Source organism: Bombus huntii, chromosome 1 (assembly GCF_024542735.1).
Source record: "Bombus huntii isolate Logan2020A chromosome 1, iyBomHunt1.1, whole genome shotgun sequence".
Classification (NCBI taxonomy): domain Eukaryota; kingdom Metazoa; phylum Arthropoda; class Insecta; order Hymenoptera; family Apidae; genus Bombus; species Bombus huntii.
The window spans coordinates 10124595-10144237 of record NC_066238.1 but is presented as its reverse complement, the minus strand read 5'-3'; the positions used below and the strand labels follow the sequence as shown (position 1 = coordinate 10144237).

The 19643-nt window shown below is 37.1% G+C and overlaps 3 protein-coding genes across 3 annotated transcripts; 2 read left to right on the top strand and 1 right to left on the bottom strand.

The window, feature by feature from the left end:
• Positions 1 to 2542: 2542 nt before the first annotated feature.
• Positions 2543 to 5344, bottom strand: LOC126865332 (major royal jelly protein 1-like). Its single transcript, XM_050617775.1, has 3 exons — positions 3754 to 5344; positions 2859 to 3273; positions 2543 to 2784 (listed from the first exon to the last, which is right to left on the bottom strand). Exons 1-3 carry the CDS (start codon positions 4384 to 4386, stop codon positions 2558 to 2560), a joined length of 1275 nt encoding a protein of 424 aa, XP_050473732.1. The 5' UTR covers positions 4387 to 5344; the 3' UTR covers positions 2543 to 2557.
• A 20-nt stretch (positions 5345 to 5364) lies between these two features.
• LOC126865338 (major royal jelly protein 5-like) lies at positions 5365 to 7110 on the top strand. The gene is made up of 2 exons (XM_050617787.1): positions 5365 to 6029; positions 6478 to 7110. The coding sequence occupies exons 1-2, from the start codon at positions 5403 to 5405 to the stop codon at positions 7099 to 7101; spliced, it is 1251 nt and encodes a 416-aa protein (XP_050473744.1). The 5' UTR covers positions 5365 to 5402; the 3' UTR covers positions 7102 to 7110.
• Positions 7111 to 13431: 6321 nt separating this feature from the next.
• Positions 13432 to 19378, top strand: LOC126871285 (protein yellow-like). The gene is made up of 6 exons (XM_050629919.1): positions 13432 to 13570; positions 15450 to 15948; positions 16075 to 16177; positions 16258 to 16346; positions 17039 to 17331; positions 17723 to 19378. Exons 2-6 carry the CDS (start codon positions 15451 to 15453, stop codon positions 17985 to 17987), a joined length of 1248 nt encoding a protein of 415 aa, XP_050485876.1. The 5' UTR covers positions 13432 to 13570; position 15450; the 3' UTR covers positions 17988 to 19378.
• Positions 19379 to 19643: the final 265 nt, after the last annotated feature.

The window sequence follows — 19643 nt, the reverse complement described above, 5'->3', positions numbered from 1 at the left end:
CTCAATATCAATAAAATGTTCGCGTCTAATTTTCATAATAAACGTGTAAACGATGGATGTCTTCGATCAGTCATGGAATTGGATGTCTATGTTTAACGATGTCTATGGTTATTGGAAAAGCCAAATAATTTCGCTTGTTCAGCTAAGATTGTTATCTATAACTTGAAACAAAATAACTAGCTAGTAAACAATATATTCTTACATTTTATATTTTATCTATATGTATTCTGACAATAGTTAACATTTAAAAAATGAATAAGACATTCATCGTTTAAAAAGCAAACATTTATTCAAACACGTGACATACGGCAACTTGGAAAAAACTTTGTTTCGCGGTATTTCTTAACTACGTTTTATGTATAAAAATACTTTTTTTTAAGTTAGTTTCTCAAGTTAGTTAAGTAATTTAATTAATTTAATTAATTTAATTAATTTAATTAATTTAATTAATTTAATTAATGCGATCTTGAAGATGCCGTCGGCTGTTTTAATTAATGTTCCATTATGAAACTTAGGAACTTCTGTCCTCGGTTATTCTGCAAGTAAAACATATACTGGATATCTTGAAGAAGGACCGACTGTGTCAATCATGTCAGGTAAATGAACGGAAGAAACGGAACAATCTTCTTTTCTAAGAAAAAGAGAAATTTTACATCTGCAATAATTTCGTTTTAGGGAACGGAAGAGGATAAAAAATCATCCGTTGGTCAGACGTGTCGCATGTTTTCGGTACAGGTCTCACAATTTCTTGGAAGAATTCATAATTGTACATGACTGGTTCCAATACTCTCGGTTCGTTTAACACAGATTTAAAAGAAGCGTGAAACGAACGAAATACTTTAGTTCCTAACTTCCTACGTAGAATTATTATTATTATTATTATATTATCATTTTTATATTTTTACACTTTATGTTACAATTAATTTAGAAAGATTAATTTTATTTTGCAGCTGACATCGTACGATAAAGCAGAAATGGCGAAATGCAACGACTATTTGGCATGGTACCAAAGTGGACGCATCCAGCGGGCTTTTTTGTGACGTCAAGGATGGACTTTGTTGTTTCATATCCTCGGAAAGGGCCGGTGGAACGTTAAACTCCTTTTAAAAGTAGCTCATTTCTTAAATACGTTGAAACGTTTTTCATGGCGAATCGACTTTTTGGAAAAGCAAATTGTGTTCTTTTATCTTCTGGTTGAAAGCTATTCCATGCTTGTCCAGAATCGGAATTACCCTTGCACAAGCGACTATGCTGTAGATAGCCAGAAAAGTATGAAAAGAGAATTTATGATATTCGTGGTGCCCTTACACTAATCATTCTTTCGTGTCAGTGCCTCTTAAGTCGAGAGCCATATAAATTGAAAAATATTCGTTCTCATGAATTTAAATCTAATTTAAAAGTGAAAAGCAGATTATATAAAATAATCATTTGATTACACCTTCTGGTCTTAAATTAGAAGGAATTTCCCGTTTCTTATCGTAATAATAATTATTCAATCACACATCAATAATTTAATTTTTACTGAATAATATTTCCTAGCTTGAATAACTATTAATAATTTTTAAGAAATAAAACACATTTAATAAACGTTTTCAACCTGGTCAACATGTCGAGTAATTATGATAATGCGTGTTATACTCAATGAACGGTAAACGAATAATTAGATTTAATGAGATGCTATGTGTGTACATATAGTCGGAATTCATTATGTAACGCGGGCTAGAACGATCAACGCCTGTCATCGCATTAGATCGATATGAGAGACATGTTGGACTCACAAAATTAAGCTAGTCGTCGGAAAATAATTGCCGAAAATTAATAACTATATAACAATCGTGCGAAACATCGACACTAGAAACTAATTCGAGTGGAACAATTTTCCCTAATCACATTAATATTATCCATTAGAATGGAATTGACGTAACTATTCGGGACTGTATTAATATCTCGGTTAACGATTTAATTCCATACTGTTCTAACGTGTTTATCTACTTTTTTATATACCTTTCACATTTTGCGTGACATCGAGATGAATTTATAAAGAAATTTCAATCACGACATTGTCAAGCTTAATTTCAGTGCATTCATATATGCAAGGGAAATTATTAACGATACTTTTGTACGTGACAAAACGACGAAAAATACAATGATATGTTTACATAGGTATTACCGTTTCTTTGCAGTAAGATTCGCTTCGTTTCGTAAGGCCATTTAGAAAACGGCCTGCGAAGCTTTTTATTTGACACTGGTCGATATTTGTCCAGCTTCGATGTTCCTCGAAGATTAAGTCACTTTGTACAGGATGCTCGAAGGAAAGCGTTTTATGACTAGATTAACCCCTTTCGACAGCATCGACAGTATATAGCCTTTCCTAAAATTTTCTATACCGTTTCTCTCCCAAAGCTTCGATCAAATTGATAATACTTTTTGAACAACGTCAAGATATAACTGTGTCTAATATTCCGCTACAACTCAAACGCTATCGCTAACGATATTAGTTAAGATAATATAACGCGCAACCGTGGTGTTTCAGGCGCGTTGCTTCCGGCTTTTAGTACTATTCGCCGGCAGAACTCACTAGTGGATGGATAGCCACCGATGCTCCGGAACAGCTGACGGAATTCTCGATGTAATCTTGGAAGTTACTCTCGATCACCCACATTAGATCCTTATAACCAGGAATAACTCCCGTTGGTAGTCGACACTCTCCAGCTTGTTCGACTAAAAGGAAGTTGTCTTGGACGAAAGGAGTGTCGGTGTTCCACATGTAGATATTGGAATCACCTAAAAACACAATAAAAATACCATAAATAAGGTTTAGAAATGAAATCTAATTTAATTTAATTGAATTTCTTTACCCTTAATTCTGAAAAAGATGGCAGATCCATTGTCAGTGCCCAGAAGTACGATCTTGTTCTTCTTTCTGCCGATGTCTACTATGGATCCATTCGCGTTTCCTGTTCTCAGATTCACTGCTTTGACCGCGAACATTCTGCTGGAGCCTAGATACGTAAAATAGACGACCGATCCGCAGCTCTTCCTTCTAACGAGCGCCATGTATAGGACGTCGGGTTTGTCTGTATTGGATGCCACTGCTGATGGAAGAACCACGCGATATCCGTTATCAGTCGTGACATTATAAACGATGATGGCACCGGTACCAGCGTCAGAAATGTACACATAGACTTGACCATCTTCTGCGTAGTCAATGACCATGTATTGGAGCTGCGAGGTATTGTCTACCAACGAGCTCAAGTCGATCACTTTTACAACCTGAAATCGATAATATTTCCTCTTTTTAGGATCATGGATTAACGATGATGCCATTTTCAAAGATTGTGGAAATCTTCCAACGATTCGATCCTTAATTGCTACCTTAAAGAGACGCTAACTGATGTTATAAACATCAATGTAATTTCGTTTATTAGGTAACGCATGGCTCGGTAGATGTCTCGGTAACTTTTAATTAAGTCGAGGCTTATAATCATATCAGGCACTTGTAGCTTCAGATTCCAATCTCCCTTTAATTAACCAGAATTTTACTTTCTACTATGTTTAACTGCCATTCTATTCATTCGGAACGATCCTATCGTCAACCACGATTCTACTTTCCAACAAGTGTATATTTAACCCTAAACTTCATGTCTATAATATCTCACAATAATCTGGAATTTTATCTCCAGACGACCTCAACAGACTAATTCTACTCTCGCACAATCTTTGACCTAGATCAACGATCAAACTACCACTTACCTTTCCGCTCTTGGCGTTGACTCCAACGACCTTCGGAGGACATCTACGTACAGGTTGCTCCAAAGTGTTGACGATTCCAACATCGAGAACCCACAAGATATCTTGTACATCCAGAACTATATCTACCGCACTCTGCAGTGCCTGGCAATTTCCTTCTTCCTGAATTGCCCAGCAGGGGAATGGGGCTACCTTTGGCTCGCAACTTTGCGATTTCATGGAAAGAACACCCAAAGTAAATGGTACTCCTGGTTTATAGCGTGGCAGAGCTAGGATCGCTTGGTCTTCGTATATTTGTGCTCTGGTAGCGATCACGTTTCTTGTGATGTAACGACCGCTTGTCTCGTAAATGTTCTTCGTACTTTGACATGGCCAATTTAAGCTAAGTCCTGAGAGGATCAAAGGTTTTGGCACCACTGGTTTACCGTTACTCGGCGGTACAATATTTGTTACGGTCGTTAGACAAAGGACGATGTAGATCAATCTTTTCATCCTATCGTTTCTCGTAGAAAATGATTTACGGGACTGTAAAAGGGAAGTGAAAAAAGAGAAAAGAATACGGGGAGTAAATATTAAAATTGTTCGAAACTCTGAGCAATTGTGTTCGGTAGAAACTTTATCCTGACTTTTCGTCATCGTTGTAGCTTCTTTTTATATGAGACCGACCAAAACACTTGCACACGAAAATCTCAAATATTTAGAATCAGACTGCGGATGTTTCTGTATTTATGAAAATTTTCAAAGGTGTAAAAATGTACGAACATAGAACGCGTAGGATGTACATAATACACAAAAAGTATAAAAAGTTATTTAAATTGCAGTGTATTTATTACAATATTTAATGAACGAAATATTTCCGATTAGGTTCCATTTGCTTAGTCGCGTTCAAGCAAAAATATAGATCTGCATAAATATTCGTAGCCTAATTATGACGCCGTAGAAACATGAAATGCTTAAATTCTTCAAATCGAAAATCAATTAATTGGATGAGATAAAGACTTACGCGATTTTACGATGTGAACAACACAAACTCTCGAATACGCGAATCTTATATCTGACATGCGGCTTATATACAAACTGTCCGTAGAACCCTATGCAGCAATTAATCATGTGCACTTTGTATATTTATAAAGTAGCGTGTTCTTCCGGTTGTCGCAATACTTCCGCCCGGAGCGAGACGGCACGAACTCTTGAGAGCAACAAGGAAGCGTATTCTCGAAGTTATTTACCAAACAGCGAGTAATGAACGAGGAAGCTTCGCTTGTAAGATGAACTTCCTTCCTTCGTATAAGAATTTTATAAATAAATTAATCATACTCCTGCATACACCAGTTTACACAAAATTACGTGACAAATATGTAATTCTGAAGTTGTTCAAGCTGTATTAAATAACACTGACACGATCATAGTGTTAGTTGATGAATATACCGATGACTAATTTGGTCAATCATCGTGACAATTAATTGTAAAACGATTATTAAGCATCCGATCATTTACGAATCTTCCGGGTTCGATATATAGGATAACAATGTTAAGGGATGTCAAAATGCAAAATATTTCTTCCTGTATTTCGCAACATGGCGAACATATTACCTCGTATATAACTGGCGTAATTTTAAAGACTCTTCAGTTTAGTCTCCATAAAGAATACTATGCACATCGCAAGACAATTTATTTCTGTGTTTACGACGACCGCCATTGTGGTCATTCTTGCGATAACGAACGGTGGAAACGCGACTTTACCCGAAACCATAAAATGGACCGGTGGAAACTTCGAGTGGCCTTGTCCCACCACCAAGAACATGTTCAAAAGTAGTGGAAAATACATTTCGAAAAACGTAATCGCGACCAGGGTCGCGTTGTATACCAACAACGCCATTGTGGCCCTTCCCAGGTACAAGTCAAAGAATTGTAATTTCGATCCTTCAGACTCAGGAAATTGCTCGATGAATCGGCTAGAGTCTTTGGTAAGACTATTGGTATTACGTCTAATTCATTTCGAACAAACCGGTTTGCGATGTAGGTACAAGGCTGGTATTCCCGTGACATTGGCGAAGATCTCTCAGGATGTCCAAAGCTGCGAAGCAACCCTGGTCCCCTATCCTTGTTGGTCTCTTCAGGAGGAAGGAACTTGCACGGCACTACAGAACGTGGTAGACATTTATCTGGATCCTCAGAACATTCTCTGGGTTCTCGATACTGGAGTGGTGAACACTTTGGACGAACCTATGCGAAGGTGTCCGCCAAAAATCCTCGCTGTCAACGTCGTCACAGGCAAGGTAAGCGTCGTTTGCTAATCTATAATGTCTCTGTGTAATCCTATTAATACTTTCGCCTAGCGTAAACAAAGTGGCTACTTTTACGCTTGTCAGTCCAATAGGAGCGAATGGATTATAATTATTATTATCTGTCTAGTTAAGTGTCGATTGCATTACGTTATCACGGAGAACAGATTTGCATTCTTTAAAGTAGAAGTTTCAAGTTTATTATCGTATGGCATAAATTATCGACTAGCTCGAGCAACGCTACGTCAAATCTCATATCGTAGTATTTATTAACGAGGTTGACTACTATCCTTCTAACTGTTTCACACTTTTTTAACCACTTTCCACTCCATTCCCTGATATTTGACAATATTCAGCTATCTTTCAAATCGTCTCCAAAAACTGGGAAATGTCGTTAAATCCTATAGTTACCTCGTTATTTCTTCCATCGTTTTTCTGGCAGTTAGTGAAGACCGTAGACCTGACTGGATTGACGAGTTCGGCGTCCCGATTGCAATACCTGGTGTCCGATTACAGTCAGGACGGCAGAGTGTTCGTCTATGCGTCAGACGCTGCGTCAAGAGCCATCCTCGTCTACGATGTCACTCTAGGTCGAGGCTACCGCGTCGTTTTGCCCCAAGCCGTCGCCATGGGTACAACCCGAAGAGACGTTTTGTATCTTGCGCTTCTCCGACGTTCAGACGGGAGCACATGTTTGATCTTCACTTATTTAAGCAGTAGCCGTTTGTTCTCCATCAGAACGGAACATCTACGCAGTGGTTCTGCGAATGGCAAGATCCACGATCTTGGTATGAAACCGAAGAAAATGATCTTCTTGGGTACGGACAATGGCAGCGCCCTTTTCTTCCGGTACGAAGGCGAACCGGATGTTTACCGATGGGACGCGGTCAATCCATTTGTTTCACGATGTTTCGACAAGGTGTACACCAGTGCCGAATGTTCCCTTGTTACTCATGTGGTTGCGGATTACGCGAGAGGGAGGATGCGAGTGCTTGAATCGAACTTTCCTGATTATATGCAAGGCTCGGTTGGATGCGGTGCCACACAGGCATTGAATGTTATGTGACGTTGAGAATCGTAGGGTAGGTTTAGCATTAAATAAATTAAATTCTAATGAAATATATTATTTTTCTATTTATCGTATCTTTTATTCTTAGCCTTGCCTCGTCTTGAAATATTTAACGTTCAATAGTTCTGCAAAGATCGACTGAAATGTTCGTAGATTTTCGATGATCCTACATTTTTATGAAAAGGAAAGAGAAACAAAGGAATTAAAAATATTTATGCATACGGTTCGACTGTCGATTCAAATCGATACCGTAAAACTACACCAGCAGTCATTTCTACGGCCGTTTGCGTCAAACAGGGCTATAAATCAAGATGCAAATCATTTCGTGAGGCTGACTATGTATCCCGTAGCTGTAATGCAACGGTACCAAGGAACTTCGTCGGAAAAAACGGAACCTTTCTCTCTTACAATCACTCCTTCGTTGCTGCGACCATGATTAGTCGGCGTTAGTCGACAACAAGAAACGTTTCCTCTAAATCGAACGGGCAATAATTCACTGGAACGTTGAAAAGATAAAATAGAACGCGTATCCAACTTAATATTTTTTCCAGCTGTCACATTTGGCCAACAGTTGTGGTTATCAGGTCACGCAACTGCGCTAAGATTTGCACAGTTACATTTATAGGTAAATGAGACCATTGTATAATAACAGTTGGTCGCGAAATGTTTTTAAATTATGATATTTCAAAATATTATGCACATACGTATTGGGTTGTCTCAAAAGTTTTTTACGTTTTAAAAGGAAATAATAGACGCACGATATGTTTTATATTATTTTATTGAACTATGTATATAAAATGATAGATACGATAAATAATATAAAACAAAAAATGTCTTGCATCTATTGTTTCTTTGTAAAATGAAAGAAACTTTTGAGACAACCTAACACTTACGACTATCTTTAAATTCTCTTACAATCAATACGATTGCATAAATGTTTTAATAAAAAGAATTGGAAAGCGCATGTCACAACGTGTTATCACGTTTCTGCAAAGAACGAAACTCTTTCTTCAAAGCAGAAACGCGGCTTTCCATGAAAATCGATATACGGTATTGAATTTGTTTCCTGCATTGCAACTACCCGAGTGAAAGCTCGTTCCATATATTGTTACGCATAAAATAATCCATATCTCTTTATGCCTTTCGTATTAATTACCATTTACAACAGCTAATACGCATAAATCCAATAAAACCAGCCTAGAAAGTATTTTTTCAGCGTTGAATTTATTCGTTGAAGAGTTGAATATCTCGGCCTTGTATCGTTTCTACAAATTTTACTATTTGGCATTTTAATTATTTTTCTATTTCTAGGTTTCCAAAGCTTTCAGTTCTAATCATTGTCGACACAATAAATTAAATAAAAATTCAACGATATCGTTTATGCTAATTGGGTGGTATAGCGTGCACGATTACCATCAGAATTTCTTATTATGACACGCGTAGAGGTCTGCTGGGATCACGACTTCGTTTAATTAGCCTCTTGCGACGTGTATGAGCGTGCACGCTGTCGAAACGTGTTCCAACCATGGTTGAGATAAAAATGATAGTTACTGGAGCTACTACTCTACGAAGACACGTAATTGTAGTTCACTTGACGAGGTGATTTGCTACTCACCATGCTACGTAATTTTCATGCGGATTTTTCTATGAATTTCCACGTCAACTATTATTAAGCGTATTTATTTACAGATTATACAATTTTATAATGCAGTAAATTATTGCGTTGACAATTATGTGATTGAGGATTTTGTCATTATCACCTAATCACTTAGTTGCCAGCTCAATAGATAGTAACATAAATGAAATAAGTATTTTGAAATAACAAATGAATACTACGAGATACTTAAGTTTCTTCAAACGACATCAAAAATTCCTAGAAACGTAATTTGATGACTGAAACTATCAATTAATACTGATTGCTGGAAAGTTAAGTGGAAATCGCGAATAAATATTACAAATTCCTTTCACGTAGGTAACAGCGTTCGAGTTCTTCTAAATTTGGTATCTTTGATTCGTTCCTCAATAGGATAGCTTGTTGTGGTTGCTAGAAATCAAAAAATAGAAAAAAAGTTAGAATCGTGTGGTGTTCCACTTTCATCGTTTCTTCGGAACAGGTCCAGCGCGATTTAAACCTGTCGTTCACCGTGTCTTGTCCAATACGTCGCGTGTCAATAGCAATCTGTATTTTACATTTAAGTAATTCTATCGTACGTTTGGTTTCAGATTTACTAAAATTTCAAGTTCCCACATCTCAATTTAAAACTTTTACGTTCTAAATTTAAAAGCTTAAAAGTTGAAACATTTGAGAGTCTACGTTAAAGAGTTTAGAAATTCAAAAATTGAAAAATCCAAGTCTAGAAATTCAATAATTTGAAAACTTAAGTTTAAATATAAATTTAAGTACAAATACCTTCGAAAATAAGGAACAAAAGATTGCGTGCAAGATCGCGATCGAGTTTCGATTTTTGACCATACGATTATCCGAGCGTGCAATGTAACCATTTTGTACCACCGATCGAATCGTTTCGAACCGACCGCATTAAGGGTGATATTTTGAAATCTTGATCGTGACAGATTGACACGCGCTTACTAAACGGACGATCATGTTTTTGTAAATTGAAACTTCAACACAGATCAGAAGGTGTGTGTATAATAATATGGAACAATTTTTCAAGCGATGGTCAAGAAGCGTGAAATTTTTCGCAACAAATCGACCGTAACATTTTTTCCCTCTGTTCTTTTCTTTCTTATCTGCTGAATGTCGGCGTTAATTAGATTTGATAGAATCCAACGATTACGCGGCAATTACTCAAACCTCGTTACACGAATTATACGATGATTAGCACTGTGCGATGATATAACGAATTAACAGAGTATCATTCTACTCGTACTAATCTGATGAATGATCGAGTTTTTATTTCCCTCTCTGCGCTTTTTGCAACGTCCCAAACATTAAATTCCTTACAAATTTTGCCAAGAATTATCGATATTAAAAAAAAATATGTATCTATCCGCGATCTAATTTTTCTAGCAACAGAAGTTCTTTTACGTAAAAAATAAACGACGAAAGTCTAAAACGGATAATTCAAATTATATATTTATTTTATTTATTGTTATTATTTTTTACCGTTAGCTCCTTTCCATTCTCTTAATTTGCAAAACCTTACAAACACCGTCTTCAAAAAGAGACTTCGTTCTACGCATGAGAAATCTGCCGGAGAATAAAAAAATTCCTTTATGGGAAAAAATTTTCTTCCAAAAATTCACCGACGCAAGTAACTGAGGCGTGGCACGACTCAATAAATAAGCGAAATTAAATCAGTGGAATTCAGCAAAAGATCTCGTAACTCAGAATGTGTACGACAATGGTGTACATGGTCGAGCAACCGCATTCGAACTTTCCAAGACGGACACGTATGCGTGCAGGCGACGCTGTTCCGTATTGCAGAAGAATGAATTCGGTATGGAAACACGCTGAGAGCCGGATTCATTGAATCGCTTGACGCAAGTCCTACAAAACAACCTTGCAGCACCCGTACTTTTGCGCGGGCAGACCGTTGTGTCTTTGTGAATAATCTGAACGTGAAACGACTTATGCAACGAAAGTGTCCGAGTAGCGAGACGTTGTCCAGATTTCTCGCGGCAGATAATTGTTTTCCTCGCCAGTTTCCTGGTGATAAGGTGAGAATTATCGGTTTCGAGCGGTTTTAGTCGACGGTGCCTTGGATTCTTGAAGAATCATAAAACGAAACAACAATTCAAAATTTGATAATAATAGATTGGACTATTTGTTTCGCCAATGATCCATTATTCGGAGGAAAATTTTAGGTATCGTGGTTGTCTAGAATAATTAGACAACCACGTTGGAATTGGTCGCTAGTCTAAAGAAAAGAGACGAATGATTTCGCAAAAACGACGCGTACCTGACCTTTAATAGTCACAAATCATTTATCTACTGTCACTTTCGCGGCTTTCACTCGACTGTAACATTACAGTAGCACATTGTTCATAGATTCTACATATTCTTTACGAACAAGAAAAGTCGTTGACAACGATACGCTACGAAGCTACTGGTCGTAACAAACTGGCACACAGTATCAATCGCACGATCGTAACTGGACTGCGGCTATTTGTGCGAAAAGTACAAGTAGCATTCTGCGAATCTTGAAAATTGCGTCTGACAGTCTGATCGTAAAAATCTCCAAATAACTCAAAATTAACCCCGATAATATTTTGCAGGATTCAAGCTTACAGAACCTTGGTGGATTTAAAACTCAGCTCGTTACATTTGAAAGTATGAAATCCGATACGTGATGGATAATAGACGTTCTAGAAAAATGAAACGCTCTCCTGGGGAACATAATGCCAAGCACGATTCTGAATCACGCGAAGTGACAAATGATCGTCGTTGGTAATCGTTTATCGAACATCCGCCCTGTTTCGCATGATCAATCACGATGGAAGGGAAACAGTGAGATTTCGTTGCTTCCGTTTTTCCGTGGGAGTTCTTGCGACCCTATGCACTCAGCTATTCCCATGATATTTCAAGTCGAACATCTTGCGTAACCCTAAAATGCTTCATTCTTCGCGGCTATAGATCAGCGACGCGGGCAATTCTTGCGCAATATTTACCTTGGTACCCCGTAATTTCTTTTAGTCTTGATTGGAATCGACTGACGAGGGCCGCCTTATCGCATCCGTTTTATTGGAATTGTTCTTAAGAAATTGGCACGCGAATCTTGTTCAACGTTACTTCAATCGACGGATACTTTCTGATAAATCTGAGTTTTACGAGGTCTTTTGAATTCATTTATAGCGGCTGTCTAATCCTCTTTCGTCTTTTTTTCTCTATTCTCGCGAATAGAATAAAATAAAAGAAATATATACAGGTAAAATGAACGTAAAATTTGCAAAGCATGTCGATAAATCCTATTCGCGTGATTAAACGAAGATTTATATTTTCAGGCAAGAATTATTCTCGAGACAAAGCAAACTGTTCTATCGTATTTGATACCGTGAAACGGTTTGTTCCAATCGATCGAATTCATCTTACACGATTTGTCGTTAAAGTACACGTTGGGCTATAGCTAAAGAGCGAACGAAACGATGAATGCCGTGATTAAAATCAAGTATGGTATCTCCGATACATAGTCGCACCGGTGCGCCAAGAAAATGGCAATTGAACGAGCTACATTAGTGGTAAATGTTATGTGGAAGGCCTTGATACGTAACCCCGATCGAAAGTCCCCGGAACTATAGACCGCGCCCACTCTTCTTGATACACCTACGTTTTTGGCTGGCTCGTTCGAAAAAAATGTAGCAATCTGACCCTGGAGAGATGTGAAGTACAGAAATTACTTTCGTAATAGACGATAGAGCGGACACGTGTCCAATATGGTTAACTGTTAACTAAATTTATTAGAGCTATTTGTTAGAACGAGTAGATAATACAAGTGGACAAATGGAATCCGAAGCGTTTGAAACGAAATACTTGTAATTTTCTCGTTTGTATTGTACAGCTGGGACACTGCGTTCAATGTGAGCGTTTTACGTAGCTGGTCACCATGAATGTTGAATGTTAGTCCCTGTAGTATTGTCCGTAAATCGCTTTCTCCATTATAGCGATTCCTATCGGATACACTCTGATTCAAAGTCCTGAACGCTCAAATAGTAACCTTTGCTCGCGTGATATTTGATTCCCTCAAGTTTGCCGTATCATTGAAACATTTGAACGATGTCATTGAATCGTTAATACTATAGAATCGCAAGTTGGTGAGATTTTAGAATCTTATAAACGTAATCTTTTGGCTACAGCGTATAAGAAATGAAAATTATCCAACCAGAACTTTGAACCACAGTTAGTGCAATTTCTTATCTGCGAATCTTTACTTTTATCGAAGAAGTTTGCGAACATAAATATTCCAGAATTATTTCTAATCTTTCGAAAGTTTCGAACCGTAACCCCGTTTGACCCATCCTTATCTTAATTCAAAATTCCACTTTCAATAATCTAATCTACCAGAATTTAAGTTCACTTGAATTCTACCGGGCACTAGCGTGACTAATTTACAGAGAAAATTCGAAAGTAGCTTTTAAAGATCAGTGGCAAGATCAATGGTAACCTTTGTCGAAAACACACCCACCTTGATCTATCGAACACATTTCGCAAAAGTGTATCCCTGAATGTCACGAAGGATCATTCGCCTCACTGATATACCGTATGTATACTTATACAATGTGTCGATTTTCTGTGGTTAGCTTGCCTCCTGTCACTCGGACCGCTAGGATCCTAGTCGATGCAAGAAAATTAGACCAGTCGGTGTTCAGACAGCGGGACTTGGTACACGCTCGTTCAACGGATTTGCAGCTAGTTCGAGCTGGGTGCACGACCTCGCTGGATGAGTCTGTTCTTTCAATTCCTTTGGATTTTCTTATTTCAAGTTTGACGATTTTTAGGCTGAACAAGGTTGGTTTTTCATATAATTTTTATTGATTTTTTTTCGATCTTTGGCAATGACAGTGACGAACAGTGGCTCACGAATAGCTTGCTCGAACACTTAGAAAATTCTTATGGATATATTACGTGCGTAATACAAAAAGTTTTGAAATTTTAATAATATTTCAAGTGTCATGGATTATTATATAATAGAAAGATCGTTATAGGTAAAAAGCATTGAAACAGAATATTGTAATATAGCTGATAGTAGTTTTTCAATGTAGCTCGACGATACCCGAGGATGTTTTTGCTCGATCGCGAAACATTTTCGTTGATCGATGAAAATTGCTGCGGAGAACGATTACGATACGTTAGAGCGTAAATTTGTAACTTTCCGGGAAATATTTGAAATATTCGAGTTGTGTAACGTTTGAAGATCGAACGCAACGTTTAATGACATCCGAGACCCGTTGCACTTGAACCGTGTAAAAAATTGTCAGAGCGGAGAATTAAGACCGTGACTTTGTTGGAATTCAATAATCGATAACTTTCGGTCGCGTCAAATCACCGGTTTATGCTCCGTTAGTTCGGAAAATTGTAACATTTTCGTTCTTCTCGTTTGTAACATCGTTCAAATCGAATATCAAGATGAATAAACAAAAACATCATTTTTATAATTAATAATTATCGAAACAGCGTAGATAGTGAAAATTCGTATTTTTAAAGTTTGATGACATTTCATGTAAATAATGCATAATTTTATAAATGATCGATAAAACTGAATGTACGAAGTCATATTATATTCGATTGGTATTATTAGCAATATCTTTCAGCTTTCTAATATTTACATTTTACAATTTTTAACATTTTATTTAACATCTACAATTTTCTGAAATGGAAAACACCGTTACGTATGAGAAACGTTTGCCTACGCTTATAAAATTTATCATCGCATTACGCAAAACTACGTCTAGCGAGTTTGCATAACTATTGACTAGTATGTAATTTATGCTTGAATATCGAAATCGGATATCCGATGAGTTCAAGATCAAGTTCGATGACTAAGTGGGAAAATTCTTCTCAAAGTAATATCACGTGTTACTTTATCCAATTATGATGCATAGAAAAATTTCCAAATTTCATAATTTTCGTCGAATTTTTTATAGAAACTTTTATGAAGATAATTGCTCGATTGATGCGATCTTAATTTAAGACGACAATAATCAATACGAATGTTGAGTGAGACACTCGCGTGATAATATTCAATAGGTGCGTGATACGTGTTCTTGCTAACGCATGTCCGATCAACATCATTGTGTCGCGTGCATTGTGACCGTTGGTTGTTATAAAATACGCGGAAAATTAGTTGACGAGCTTACTCGTGCTCTTTTCGGTACACGATACAAAGTTTAATCGATCAGTTCTTATTTGAATGTCTATCGGTCTTTGGAATCGAAAATTTGTACGTTCGTGTCTTTCACACCATCAGAATTTCTCAGCTCCAAGGATGCATAAAGGTGTAATAAAAATATTTTTACGACATCAATTGCAACACAACTAATAACCAGTTGCACTGAGATATTATGTATCGGTCATCTTTACGTACGTATTAGAGTTACGTCCTTATTTCGTTTAAGTGGCAATATAAATCGTTTTATACAGTTAAATCGTCTGCCATAAAAAGTACTCGAGGCAAAGACTCGTTAAAGCGATGTAAAGCTGCATCGTTTCGTTTCAAGAGCTACCATTCAAATGCTAAGAAACCTTGGTTTTCGATATTTAAGCCATTTTGTGTACCTTCTACACTTTCCACTGAATTATTCTTATGCAGAATCTACTGTTCTCGCTGATAAATCGCCACAAACAACATAAATTACGTGGTCTTCGTTCTAAGTCACTTCTGTTGTAGAATGCAGCTACTGATCCTCTTAGCAGGACTCGCCTGCGCCTCAACGACCGCAGAAGTCCTCGAAACTATAGCTCAATGGCCGTTGCTAGACTTTGCACTTCCGTACGACCAAGAATTTCTCAATCAGTATCGTCCAGAGAATGTAGTACCTACTGGAATAGAGATTGCGTGGGACAAAATCTTTATAAGCGTCCCAAGATTACGAGCAGGCGTCCCGGCGACCTTGAATTACATCCCGAGGAATCTTCCGCTAGAAAGTAGCCCGCAACTCCAAGCTTACCCCTCTTGGGACTGGCACAGCGCTGGAAAAGGCGATCTGAACTGCTCCAAGCTGATCTCCGTGTACAGGACCAGGCTGGACAGATGTAATCGACTATGGACCATAGATAGCGGCGTAATAACGTCAATTGATGACTTCAGACCGGTTTGTCCTCCGAAAATAATGGTGTTCGATGTGAAAACCAATCAGCTGGTGCGACAGTTCACGTTTCCACGAGAGGTGAGTCTTGAACGTATCTTTCGAACAGTTGATTGATAAGGAAATCAGATTGACTGATAGCGAATTTATGAGATGGTTTAAGTTAGATTCTTTTAAAAAGTCAACTTTTTGACTTTTTAACAACAGGTTTTAAGACCAAACACGTTGATGACGAATCTCATTATCGATGATACCGCGGCAACTACCTGCGACGACGTGTTCCTTTATATATCTGACACTGCAGGACCTGGTAAATAAAAATCTCTAATTATTTATTTCATTTTACTTTTATTTAGATGCTATAGTGTTACTGTTGCTCTTTGTCTCAAGGTCTATTGGTATTCGATGGTGCCACGGACAGGAGCTGGCGTGTGGTGCACGCAACCATGTATCCACATCCAGAATTCTCGACTTACAGGGTAAGAAGACTATAGATTCCTTCGAAACATTCTTTTCTTCCTCTCTGAAGTATGGCCAACAGCGTATGGCCAACAGCAATATGGCCAACATGGATCATTAAATATATCGTAGTACTAATTAAGTGTATTACGAACGAACGCGTTACGCACATTCAATTCGTAACCAACACAAGATTGTACGCGTGGCGAATAAATCGAGTTGTAAAATTCTTCCGTGGTGAGTTCCTACGGTTATGCGGCTTCTGATCGCGATGAATAGTTACGCAGCCAGAGCCGAGTCGAACTTCGTAATGTTCGCCACGATTTTACTTTCCTGCGTCGAGTATTTTACTATCTAAGAAATGGCAAGAAATTTCACGCTGAGGTGATTGCTTTGTTCGTTCTGGAAATTTATAGGAAGTGAACAGCCAATAACGATATCCTATAGATAAAACAAAAAGAAAAAAAAAAAAGATAATATGATAATCCTGAAAAAATTGAACAAAATCTCCAATTCATTTTCAAGAATAAATCACTTTGACCTCTTCAGGATTAGATCTTTTTCGTAGTATCGGAGAAACTTTTGATAATGAAAATCCTTTTTTTCTTCAACTTTTGTAAAAACACATTGTATCGATATCTAAGACCACAGTTTTCTTTTATATCGTACAGATACTATTTAAATCGTAAACGGATAAACGTATTTTATACAGATTGGCAGCGATACGTTCGAATTGCTGGACGGTGTCGTTGGACTCGCATTTTCTGCCAGACTTGGAACGGTTTACTATCAACCTCTAGCGACCGATCGTCTGTTCAGCGTGCCAACCACTGCACTTCAGGCGGGTCCACCAGCATTTGGTGAACAGCTACCGGTGACCTTGGTGGGTAAAAAGTCTAGTCAAGGACTTGCTCTGGCCGTTGATCCACGAGACGACACGATCCTTTTCTCTCCGCTTACCGAAACAGCCATTGCCGCCTGGCAACCACAAACTAACCAACAGAGGTACATGTTATTATCATTCTACAAAGACAACCTTGTGTTATATTTAAATGAAGATCGTAAGAATGACGATACATATTTGTTCTTCGTAACCTCGTTTGCTTTACAAATAATTATCAAACTAAAAAATTCTCCGATATTTAAACGATTTCTTAACAAGTTATTTTTTTTTGTAGTCTATTTATATACCTTTTTATCGATTCGAATCAAGTTGAAAAACATACATATTTAGAGTTTCATGCGAATTTTTAAACGGCAGAAGATCCTCCTGGAGGAAGCCTGTACCATGTATTTTTATCTTCCGACTAGATCTCAAACGTCAGAGAATTTTTTAAAAGATTCCACTCTTTGCCATGATCTATCTTTTTATTCGTATCGATCGAATTTTCCTCAGGATCTTAGCTTACAGTCCGGAGAAGCTGCAGTTCGTCGCTGAAATTCGATGGACGGAGCGCGATAGTGGCAACTTTTGGTTAATGACTAGCAGGTTCCAGAAGTTCTTCAGGCGAGAGGTGAATGCACGCGATATCAACATTCGAATAATGAGGCTAATGCCCATACAGCGTCCGCTGAAACATCCGATCCTCGATTCTTTTACTCGGACCTACTTACTTTCCGACTTTCCATCGCATTTCTACAACAACACCATAGGATTCTAAAAGGAAGAACAAGTGTCGAAGAATCGATTGCGTCTTCGACGTACCTACGTACGTCTAATAGGAAAATTTCTTAAACTTCCCTAATATTAGACCTAGAATAATCTAGATGTATATGGGTAATCCCATTACCTTCGAACAAGAGAAATCGAAGAAGCTTCATAAATTTCTTTTAGCAAGGAATCTCGTTAGAAAAGAGGGAAAAATGTTTATCGTTGACATCTTAGCAACTGTAGAGTAGAACGGCAATTTTGTAAATCATATACTATAAACATGGATAAATATTTATGTTTTATAGATAAACATTTGTAAAACAGAGAGTAGTGAATGTTGTTGTTAAGCAATTTCAGCGTAGGTGTCCATTGAAGAGTATCAGAAACGTATCAGTAATTTGTAAAACCGAGTATTATGTTATATATAGAAACAGAAGTATTTTATACCGTTATTTATTCATTAAAAGCTAACGCTGTTTAATCCTACGATCATTCGGACGATTATTTACACAGTGAATCACATTATGTTCTAATACAGCAGATAAAATTCCAGGAGAAGTATTTTGTTTAAGGCGTGGAATGTTTTCTTAACTCATACAGCTCCTTTTACATCCCATATATCCAAATGTCACTTTTTCAAAATGCTTGTGAAATATCAAGGTTTCTATATAGGCTGTAAATTATTAAAAAGTCCGTGAATATAAAATTCTGTATAAATTATTAAAAATCGATAAATTATTTCGAACTTGATAAACTCAGTGCAAATGTATGTTTAAGTTATAATTAATAAGAAAAAGAGTTATAACAAATAAGAGAAAGAAAATTTTAGAAACAGGCAACGTTCAAAAAAAGATGTCCCGACTGAATGGGATCTTTAGAAATTAAGAAACAATCGATAGAACTACGCAACTCGCGTACAAACTCGAAATACAAACTCGCAATGATTATGTTTATCTATTAAATAAAATTCTGCATGCGTAAACGTAATTACACAATTGATATTGTCGCAATCGTCATTTATATCGTTCGGGTCTTTCACAAAAAGCGAAAATTCCTGCTGTTTATGTATACAACGTCACAGATAAAATTTCTATTAAACAACTATGGAGATAGAGTTGCACATACTTATTACGTAATTCATGAATTATCTATGTATAACCGAAGAGATATGAATTTATTGCAACGTCCGTCACACATCGATTTTAAACGAGAACAGAAAAATGTCGAAATCCATTACTGGGTTATTGACAGTTCATTGACATTAAGAAAATGTAATAGATTTGTTATCTCGTAATTGAACAAGGGAACAAGGAAAATATTAGTACAAATATGCCAATAACATATTCGTATTATGTAAATGTTGTTAAGTTCATTCTGTTGATATTAAAATACGTGACAACACGTGATGTATTGGAAAAATGTAGAAGACCCTGAGAAACGAAAGTCTTCAATTCCATTTCCTGTAAAATTTGTTAATTTCGGTGTAAGAAAATATATAATTGTCGTTTAATTGTTCAAAAATCAAACGATCGATCTCGATTAATTCATTTTCTACTCATTCATTTGCATGAAGCTCAGTTTTAAAAGAATGTAGCAATCACGCAAGAGTTTCTCTCTAAAAACAGAGAATACGCAATTCCTATTTCGCAACTAATTTACAGTGTCG

Excerpts from the sequence above, each read along its gene's own strand:
- LOC126865332 (XM_050617775.1), bottom strand. The coding sequence starts at position 4,386 with ATGACGAAAAGTCAGGATAAAGTTTCTACCGAACACAATTGCTCAGAG. Across the intron at positions 3,274-3,753 it reads TCAACGCCAAGAGCGGAAAG|GTTGTAAAAGTGATCGACTT; the intron begins GTAAGTGGTAGT and ends TATCGATTTCAG. Across the intron at positions 2,785-2,858 it reads CATCTTTTTCAGAATTAAGG|GTGATTCCAATATCTACATG; the intron begins GTAAAGAAATTC and ends TTGTGTTTTTAG.
- LOC126865338 (XM_050617787.1), top strand. The coding sequence starts at position 5,403 with ATGCACATCGCAAGACAATTTATTTCTGTGTTTACGACGACCGCCATT. Across the intron at positions 6,030-6,477 it reads TCAACGTCGTCACAGGCAAG|TTAGTGAAGACCGTAGACCT; the intron begins GTAAGCGTCGTT and ends TTTTTCTGGCAG.
- LOC126871285 (XM_050629919.1), top strand. The coding sequence starts at position 15,451 with ATGCAGCTACTGATCCTCTTAGCAGGACTCGCCTGCGCCTCAACGACC. Across the intron at positions 16,347-17,038 it reads CAGAATTCTCGACTTACAGG|ATTGGCAGCGATACGTTCGA; the intron begins GTAAGAAGACTA and ends TATTTTATACAG. Across the intron at positions 17,332-17,722 it reads CCACAAACTAACCAACAGAG|GATCTTAGCTTACAGTCCGG; the intron begins GTACATGTTATT and ends AATTTTCCTCAG.